The sequence below is a fragment of the Solanum lycopersicum genome, chromosome 10 (genome assembly GCF_036512215.1).
Source record: "Solanum lycopersicum chromosome 10, SLM_r2.1".
NCBI lineage: Eukaryota > Viridiplantae > Streptophyta > Magnoliopsida > Solanales > Solanaceae > Solanum > Solanum lycopersicum.
In genome coordinates, this window is record NC_090809.1 from 35,388,462 (window position 1) to 35,399,556 (window position 11,095).

The 11,095-nt window shown below is 32.6% G+C and overlaps 1 protein-coding gene across 1 annotated transcript; it reads left to right on the forward strand.

Annotated features, from left to right (window-relative positions):
• Window positions 1-403: 403 nt before the first annotated feature.
• On the forward strand, window positions 404-5,852 carry LOC101249409 (uncharacterized). Its single transcript, XM_019210817.3, has 5 exons — window positions 404-450; window positions 1,307-1,402; window positions 3,325-3,418; window positions 4,334-4,778; window positions 5,620-5,852. The coding sequence occupies exons 4-5, from the start codon at window positions 4,410-4,412 to the stop codon at window positions 5,737-5,739; spliced, it is 489 nt and encodes a 162-aa protein (XP_019066362.1). The 5' UTR covers window positions 404-450; window positions 1,307-1,402; window positions 3,325-3,418; window positions 4,334-4,409; the 3' UTR covers window positions 5,740-5,852.
• The last annotated feature ends 5,243 nt before the right edge of the window (window positions 5,853-11,095 follow it).

The following is an 11,095-nucleotide window of genomic DNA, read 5'->3' on the forward strand; positions in this document are numbered from 1 at the left end:
GGTTTCTGGTAGTTAATTAGAAGCCAATAAAATACCCACAACCACTGTAGCTGCACATATTTTAGCTCCTCACAGCAGCAGTAGTTCTTGTGACTGCAGCTGCAGGTTTGACTGTTGTTGTTCCTCAGGCTACACTACTTCAATCTCTAGGCTCACTGAATCATGTGCCTTCTCAACCTCCCACCAGTTGTTATCCTCATCAATTTTTACAAATAAAACAACCTATATTGGTTATGATGGTATATATCCCAAGCCATTGCTTTGCAGCAAGTTTCTTTGGCTCTTAGACTATCTAAATCTCCAGCCACTACCACAGTTCATCCAGTAACAACGCGGCCAAGCATCACTTCACAGACATGTAAAGGTGCTTAGAAGAACATGTGCGCTGCACAGAAGTATAAATTTCAATAAAATGCGACTGGTGGAAAAGGTCAAGAAACTATAAACCAGGTATGTGCTTAGTCTCCTTGACTTATACAATGGTATCTCCAGGCAATTGCCCTTAACTGTCCTTTGATGAGAAAATTATAATGGGCATCTTCTTGGAAAGTACATAAAGCTAAAATAATTGACCAGAGATAGGAATGAATATTCAAAACATTTCATATTATAATTTCTTGCATATGAACCTAAACTTAAGTGTCTAGAAGTTCCTCTATTATTTGTATCTGCTTATTGTAGTATCCAACGGGCCACTGGCTGTGCAAAAATTTTTGCTCCAAGACTCCAAAATAAACCAATCTCCTGGATGAGAACCAAAATTTTAGATGATATCATGTAAAAAATGAAATTAGAAAAAAAAGGAGGAATTGTATAATGATATATTAGTACTGCAATTGCTACTTTTCTAACTCAATTTAGTGGAAGATTGAGGGGCTCATTTATCGGTTGTCTGAATGGATAAAAAACATCGCTAAGTGTTTCTGTTTAGTCATTCATTGATTAAACTATGTGTAATATATCAGATCAACTTCATGAGTGACGATATAACTGAAGAAAGATGTTGGTTAATGTGAGACTAGTTCACATAGTGGTTATGACTAGAGGTCACAGACGTATTTTTTTCCATTCCTCATTTGGAGGGACTCCATGAAATCACAAAGTTCCTATGACTTGTTGGACAAACTAGTAAGTAATTTATTACCATAGAAAAATTTTAGAGGTAAAAAACTGTATCATTTCCTTTACAAGAGAAATGTCAAGGAAATTCAGGAATTTAACCAGCATAAGTTTTTATTTCTGTTGGAAATCTATCTATTGTTTTGTATGCTTGTTCTTTCATTTTGTAATTCTATTTTTCTAATAGAGCCACTGGAATTGAAGAACAGTTTAGAGGAAGAAGGATGGAGTGTTGGAAGGTCCCCAATTCATAAAGCAGTTACAAGCTCATGGGACCATCAAGGTGAATATTGTTAAATGCTTATATTTTTGTTATGTTGTTTGCTAGTGTAGTAGTTTTGTCAGCGTTTTCATTTAGAATTATGATGCCATGGATTCTTTTTTGTAATAAACTTTCTTGCGTGCTAACTTTCGTTGACTGATCACAATGTATTTTGGTGCGTGGTGTCTCCATTACTCTCTCTACCATGGAGCACTGGCCTTTTGCGGTTTTAAAAAAGAAAAACCCCAAAAATATAGAGCAGGGTAATTCAAGTGAAAAGCATGAATAAAAGTTCACTAGTCTTCAAAGTACGGTGTACATTTTCCAAAAATACAAGAAGTTCCAAATATATGTAATAACATCGAGTTGCTACATAGCTGCTATAATTTGTTTTTTCTTTATCTATTTCATAAACCCTAAACCCTAGATATTTTATTTGATTCTTTTCTATGCTTATGATACTGTATATTACTGTGCATTTATCCTTTATTCTATCGAACACGTGCATTACTTTAGAAACAACCTAATTGTTTGTTAGTGCAATATTTAGCGTGGCAATAGTTGATACTTGTTTAACTTTCAAAGCTGAGGATTAGTACATAGAATGACATGTTCATGTTTACTAAGGTTTATCCATTTACCAGTTGTTCCACATTATACCAGTAGAGTTTAAATTGCCCCTATTAATATATGGTTATTTACATTCCTCGAAGTAGGAAGTTCTTGATCAGCAGAGTAGCTTATTTCTTTAAATTTGCTCCTGGATTCATACTATCTTTGTTAGGCATTTCTAGACTGGAATTGCTCAGAAATATATCATATATTGACTTTCAAATTCAAATTATGACCTTTATTATTCCAAATATTTTCCTAAATATGTAAATATCAAGTCTTTTTTTATTGTAGTGTAGAAACAAAGTCTATTTTAATCACATGTAAAACACTATGTTAACTCAAAAAATTTACATTTTGAATTGCTTTATTTTAAGTGTGTTGATTCTTCACTTCGAAGCAATGAACCAATGCAAACCTGGGATTTTTTCAACTGTGTGCCTTCTTTTGGTTCCTCATTTTTTTCTTTTGCTTGGGTAGAGGTATGCAGTATAGCCTATAAATGATGAAAAGTAGGGAAATGTTATATTTACATACTGTTCTGCCTATGGTTGATTCTTATAACAATGTTCTTCTTTAGTAAAAGGAGAAACACATGGTGTCTGAAAAGAATATGCAACAAGTTACAAAATTGTATATGAAAATTGAATAAAGTACATAAAACTAACTTAATAGTTATCTTAATTTTTAGCAAATGCTAAATTTCTTTTATAAAATTTTTCCTTAATTTAGTTGCACACAACAGATCATGTCAAATAGAGCATCCTCTACATTGAACTTGAACTACAAAAGCTTCTCCCAAATCCTAACATATGAATTTTGAGAAATGTTACCGCCAAATACTAACTTATGGAAGATTGTTTTTAAATATTGCTGGTATTAGTTTTTGTACGTATATCAGTATTGCGCAGCTACTGCAAATCAAGAATTTTTTCTTTGGAGATTAAGGTGCAAATATTTATTCTTTTTATCTTCTAATTCTCATTTGACACCATGCCATATTGTAGACTATGGTTTAATGCTATCGTTTGTTGGTGTTTGTATAATACAATGATATTGGATATATAAAAATAGCAACACGAGCAGTATTTCTCTCCTTTGTTACTTTGTGCGTCGTATAGTAGTTCTACACTTTGATAGGTATTAGCAAAACCTGTATTTATCATCTCTCATCAAATTTCGTTTATATTTTAAGATTTTTTCTGCCGTATATCTATTTTCTGCTCTTGTTCTGTCAAAGTAGTCTCTTTTGCTTGTAATTATAAATTCGTTCTTTGCTCTCATGCTAGCAAGAAAATTACTAATGCTAAATTTGTTTTTACATTTTCAAGTTCTATTGAAAGAGCTTCAAAAAGTTCAGAGGCCTGCAGCTAAGAAAGATACATCACATTCACCTTTCGTTTCCCAAGTAGTTCTTCCTTCTAGGTAAATGATGACCATAGGTTATACTAAACTTGAATTTACGTAAGCTTTTCCCTTATATTGCTTACTTGTATGAATTACATTTGGACTCTTTGCTTTCAAAAAGTATGTTCAGCTGGCTCCTACTTTGAAATGGACTGTTTTAATTCAATTCTTTTCCAAGTTTTTGGATTATATTACTCTATGATTACTAATATAGAACTATCAGATGTATGTTTATGCATATTTCTATGCAAATGCAATGTAGGCAGGCACTAAAACCCTAAAGAAAGTGGAACATTCAAGACTACCGTAATTTCATTTACTTTTGTTGGAAATTCCACTATAACTGTGCATTAGTTATAGGAAGCAAAGTTCCAGCTTTGTGCTACATTTTCTCATATGGTGAGGATAATAGTAAAGATGTATATAACCTAGCAAGTAGTGTTGTATACATGGTTGTTCGTCCCACTCGATGCAAATACAGATGTTCCAAGGAAAATGTTGCTAATATAGCTACTCCAACTCCTGCTGGTCCTTCCCCTCATTCAGCAGCAATCATGTTTACAGGTTCATACATGAATTTAGTACTACTACTATCGGCTATTTGATTGATGCTTATCAATTGATAATATAATGGATGCTGGTTAATCTATTTGATGTGTTTAGAAGAACACAAAATTTGTTGCTTTATTAGTTTAAATAGTATATACAATTGCTCTTGCTTCTTTTGGTTCATTGCATGAGTATTGTTTCCAAACATTTTCCCAATTCGATGTAATATATGCAAATGGTAAATAATTTTTGAGTATTGTCATTTCATTTATCACTTCTAACACTACTATAAATCATACTGCTAGTACTAGAATATCAGTAGAGTATTTGTGTCTATTTTTCATCTTCGTATGTAAACATGAACTTATTATCTTTATTTACAAGGTGGTTTGTAGATAATGAATGGGAAGTCGTTGGGCAGAACAATAATTTTGATTCAACGCAATTAGCTGAACCTCTTATGGGAATAATATGCCGAAGCTACAGATGGTATTCCATTGAAACAAAACCGAATGTTGTTGTTTGGAATTGTCGAGATACAGATATTGGTTTTGTGTCTTGCGAAGCAAAAGAGATGTTAGACCATCTTGAAAGTGTTCTTGCATCTGAGCATGTTGTTGTGAAGAGTGGGCAATTCATTGTTGAAGTTAAGCCTCATGTTAGCCATATCTTAGCCTTTGCATTTGATGCTGATGTATGTTGTTGTTATGTTCCTTGGCGGAACAAACATATTCTACTGTCTTTTCAAGGAGGAAGCTGCTGGTATCGAAAAATCAATAAGAAATATAAAAATTGGAGAAGGATGACAAGAGAATTCATTGTACTTGAGGTGATGTATTGATTCCTAGTGTATGCTGTGATGTAGAAAATTAGAGCACAATTTTTTTTTATCCTTAACAGATTTATCTCATATAAGATTTGGAATTGGTTGTTTTTATCTGTATGTGGATTGTCACCTACATATCAACATATTATGTTTGTTTTGAATGCACTTCAGAAAATAGTGAAGTGATTGAATGGGGATCCATGCCAATTCTAAGTGTCACTTTTTCTATGTTAAAAACTGCAAAATTTTTCTTCTAGTATTATTGGCAGAACATGGTAACACTATTTTTGTCTACTAGTTCTTCCTTATTACTTCCCTTCTCAAATAGAAAAAATATTTATCCTACTAGCCTAATATGTTATTAATCTCTTTATTTTTTTCTGCCTTCTACCTTATGATGTTGCTTGATTCTTGATAGCAGTTGTAAAGAAATAAAATAGATTTGAACTTCTAAATGCACAAATTTAGTTGATAGTCTTTTTCGAATCAATTTAATTTTTAATAATTTTACTGAGCAAAGGTGAATAACAATGCTGTTTGAATACCATGTATAGCACGAATATGAAACAACTGCATATGATAAAACACGAGAAAGATGTCTATCCAGTCCGTCCGACTGTTTTTTTAGTTTTTGTAACTAGTTGATGTGCAACTAAAAGCTGCAATCTAGAATACATTTGCAACTTGAAGTAATTTGCAATCTACAATTTGGTTTAAATTTGCCTCAGTCTGCAGTATTAAACTATTGTAATATTAAAGTTTTGCAATATGGAATTTATCTTGAACTTCTTTTCTCTTCTATAACTGTTGGAATCTGATTTTGCTGTATATTTTAAATGTTTAGGGAAGTGAAGGTGAACAAATTTTAAGGGTCACCACAAAACAAATTGATGTCATTGAAGTGGATGATGGAGAGTATTTGAGCTGTTTTAAATGTTTGAATACATTATGGTTGATTTTGTGAAATATATTCATTGTTATAATATATTTAACTAGTGTAAGATTATTTTGTGAATTAATGTGTACACATTTAGAATATTGTTTCGAAGTTTATGGAAAGTCTATAAATTTGAGTTACTTATTAGCTAATTTAATTTTTGAGATTATTTACTGCAAAACAATATTTGTGTATATTAATTAGAAATTGTGGCACATAAATATTCTATAGCAAAAATAATATTACCACACTTAAATTGTAGCCATAGGAATGTAAATTTTGTATGCATATGGGCAAAGACTACACTTCAAAGTGTTGTCATATATTAGATATAGAATGCAACTTCATAATTTTAGGCAATATGGTAGCAAAGACAACGCTTAAAAATGAAGCTGATAAGGCAACACTTTTAAGATTAGATGCATAGTGTGTCCTATTTGCTTATTAGGCTACACTTGAAAGTATAGCTGATAACGCAACACTTTTATGTGTAGCTGCAAAGCGTGGTCTTTTTGCCTTTAAACCTACGCTTAAATGTGTAGCTGATAAGGCAACACTTTTAAGCGTAGCTGCAAAAGCGTGGCCTTTTTGCTTTTTTGCAACGCTTTTAAGGGCAACTGATAAGGCAACACTTTTAAATTGTTGCCTAAACTCATACTTTCTTCCTAATGAAGTCAACAAGATAAGTCACACCATACACATCACAACAATAGTAAGTCATTTCAAAACATTTCATTTCTAGCATGAAAATACTCTTCATAAACATGCATTAATTTGGTACACCCTAAAAAAGCTCCTCAAATGACTGTATTTAAGATCAAACTGCAAAGTCAACTAACAACCATAAAGTAGGTCAACATCAATTTTTTTTTCTTACCGTAGGGAGTTAAGGGTACATACTACCCTCTGAGTGATTCTATGGCAAAGACATAATCTCAACTTATGGAATAAAACCCTTTCTCCCTTTCTCCCCACTCTTAGATTAGGTTTATAAGGGGAATAATCAATCGTAAGGGTTCTCTCATTAGCTAGCATACTTCACAAGTACCATACAAGGTTCAACAACCATCTTAACTTCTTAGGAACAAGTCTACATTAAATACTCTAATCAACACAAGGGAAACTATGGAGGCATTTCTCAAAAAACAAGGCCATATACTCCAATCGCTATTTACCACGTTTCTCCAAAACATTTCAAGACAATCTCATAACATTAACCTGTCAACATGCTTGTTTATAATACAACCAATATTTAAAAAGGAACTACATTCAACTATAACATCTCTTAACAACCAAAAAACACATCATATCGTAGTTTTTAAACATAATATCTCAATTGTCATAATAAGATATGGCCATAAATGGCATCACATAAACATACCAACTTTAACCTTCACATATACTCATCAAGCCACAAAACAAAAGTAAGCATCAAAACTCACCTATTCTCCCTCAAGCTTTGAGACATCCTCCTTTCAAAGCAATCACATCTAAAAGACTACTGAACAAGGAAACATAAGAGAGAAATCATATAAAGCTAAGTTATATGGCATGACACAAGAGTAGATAACAAAGTGAAACTCTATTGTCCTATAGCCTCTCTCCATAGGTGAGTAGGGACTCATAACCAACTAACGAGACTCTACTACACGTGATTACAGGAGACTTTCGACCCTAAATTCACACACAGACACACACACACACACACATATATATATATATGTGTGTGTGTGTGTGTGTGTGTATAATATCGTAAGTGTAGAAGTAGACTCTAAGTCTTGTTTGCCAACATAAGACAATCAATAGAATAGAATAAGGATACAACCCTTAACAACATAAAATATAATCTAACTTGTTACATCCTCTTAAGGAAAAATCTTTACCTAGGCAACCCTTGATTCATAAGTGTTCCTTTATTGGAACTTGCGAGATCTATCAAAGTTCTTAACTTAGAAGACATCCTCTATCCATCAACATCTACACTTTGTATAAAAAAACAAAGAAGAATGTTATTAGTACAAGAATGTACTAAAGAGAACAATCATGCAAAAATATCCATTTAAAAAGGACATTTCATTTCAAATCATGCAACATGTCATTTTAGTAAACTTCATAATCATTGGAACATTTAAGAACAATATAGTTCACATACATCATATTGATGTGGATACTACTCAAAATAGCACATAAAGACTTCATCATACTTAAAGAATACATTACCTCTCTTTTATCTTACTTCTTTCTTAACTAACTCTGAAGTGTACTTAGTAAATGCATCACCTTAAGGTTACCTTACAATATTCTATCAGAGATATGCTACAAAATCATAAAAACATATATTCAAAAGTCATAAGCACATCATAAGCATAAGCTTCACATAAGAACAACCATCTAAGAAAACCCGTAAGTCGTAGTGCAATGTTTTTGTAGCATCCCATAATACTACATCCACAAAGTGTACCTAAAAAGTCACCATAGACTAGGCATAACATACTTATAATGTCATAACACTTTCATTTATAAGCCGACATAAGACACATACTTCATAACATCATATAAGGTCTCTTTATTTTACTATAACCTTAGTAATAACTCATTTATTTCATACCATAATTAAACCACCCTTATTATTCTTTCACAAGCTTTCTTTTGCAATGTACATATGGAGTCTCATAGCCCCACATATACTAAGTAAACCTATTAAGAAGACATCAGTGCAATGCACATACATAAGCATAATTCATTACTTGACATACAAAGTCAGTTAATTTGTATTCATACAGTTGATACATACATAACATAGGTCTTACTTTCATATATGTACTAATGTTATACTTTCTTGAAGTTCACTTGTGTAATGCATGGATAGAGGCCATAATCCTACCTATACAATGTAACCCTCTCAACGAAATGATAAGACTACATAGTCTTATCTTAGTGCATTTCTTATTTTGGGAGACTTAAACACAAACGACATAGAACATGTGCGCTACATGGAATCCGGTTTTATCCTCCCACACCAAAAAGAGAGGATTAAAACTTGTCTAAGGTGTATCAAATCGTACATATATATGTAAGGGATATCCAAAAGTTATAACCTATGGGGACACGTATTTATGGAACATAGATATTGATTCTAAAAACCTTGAGTTACTAGCGTGGAGGTTTCCATCTCATAACACACCATCTATGTTGGGAACCCAGACTTTTTAAATGTGAAGCCCCCACTCTCATTTGTCATGTTCATTTAGAGTTAGGCTCTAACTCCCTTATTAAATATATTTAAGCCTTTAATGTATTATCTAATGAAGAAGACTTTAGGAGCTTTTTCCTTCATACAACATATTTCTCAAAGGATTCTAAGATAAGAATGTCCTTTCATCCTAGACCATACTTCATCTGAGAATGTGCTTTAACATATTCATACAATCATACATCATGTGTGTGTGCATACAATGTGAGATTTACCTTCACATAAAACCTCGAATAACACATGTTCATTACTTCATTAATCATATACTAAGCATGCATAGAAATAGGAAATGATGCATAACAGAATTATCCTTTCCTTAGTCATCATCAATCTAACCTACTCTTAGTCATGCGTGAAGGGTGTATGTGCGCAATGGCAAACATGATCAGATAATGGTTATTGTATAATATTGATGAATCCACCCTCTAAAAATGACAATCCACATTCGTGCATATAGTACCCACTACATTATAGCATAGGAGACAAGACAACATCAATATTTATATTCAAGACCCCTTGAATTGACTTACATCACACATTCATATAGGGTAAATATTTAGGGTTCAATCACCATTATGGTTTCATCATTGAAAGCACATATACCAAACTTAATCTAACAAGTTTATTAAAAAGTTGGGAACTATCAATGCAACTAGAACATTATACTAGAGGAAGAGATATGCATACTACTTCATAGGTGTGAAAATCATTACCACACTTCATAGTTCCCACACTTTCCTCCAAGGACATTATAAAAACATTTAAACATTAACAAAAAGGTAAAGACCGCCACCATAAGGCACATTTATATAATCACATAATGATAAGGTACATTGGTAAGTTATCACCATCCTTACAACAATTACATCATATCCAACACCTCGAAAACCATAGTCAAGATATTTCAATTAAACATCATACAACAATTACCCATCATGATAACAAGACCAATTGAACCACTACATTACAATCCATCACTACTTCATAGCTTAAGATAAGAGACTTAAGTCAATGTCATAATTTAGATCAATCACTCAACAAAAAGAATTACAATACAATAATTCATCCTAATTTATTCAATATTGATACAATAATATCAGATGGTTGTAGTTAAACCAATAACCAATTCAATTGAACCAACATTAAACAATTATATCAAGATCACAACAAAGGGTTAAGGGGAATAAGTCATCTTTTACAAATTGGATCAATACGTGGAGAAATAAAATAATAGAGTTATAATACATGCTAATCTATCCATAACATACAAAAGCAATCATAAAAAAATCTATTCACATGATCAATTTCGAGATTGAAAAAGACCCATTTGAATTTAATTTTTCTGAAATCAATTTGATGTACCCCTTTGGGGAAAGAAGTCCCAAAGATGAAAGGAATATCTTGCCTTAATGTTTGATGAATATTTATAGAGAAATATGGTGATATTTATCCATAGAACCCCTTTGAATTTAACCTTCTATGTAGTTCATCAACTAGAGTGAAAGAAGAGAGAAGTAAGAGAGTTTGAGTTTGTGATTTATGAGAACTTAGGTTAGTCTAATTATGCTAAGTCCTTTATATAGGTTGTCAATTAAATTAATTAGACCTCCCCTAACCCCTAATTAACCTCCTAACTAAGAAAATGAATTACAAATTTATTAAAAATGTGCAGTAAAACAGTGGATCCACAGACGAGACAACGATCGATAGATAATGTGTCCATCGATGAGTACAGTTCACTTTCATGATGCTAACTCATCGATGAGTTCAAAGACTGTCATTTGTAGTCTTCCAAAAATTTGACTAAGTTTCCAGCGACGGAAGCAGTCCACACCGCGTCGATTGGACAATTTATTGTGTGTTGCATCCGTTGGTGGACACTGCCTTGGGTAGCCTTGGACTTCAAAATGATAGGGTCCTCCTCAAGGGCCTTTGGTTGGTCCTTGGGGATTTGTGCCCAAAAGTTTTGACTACGGATCAACTCTAATACGTGTTAGACACCCTTCAATCAATTTTCATCATTTTCCGACACATAAAACCTAGTCAAATAGGCTAAGGCATGCTAGTACCTCATTGAACTAGTTTCTACACGTGATAGATGTTCTTTGACGTTTTGATTTCTAGACTTCC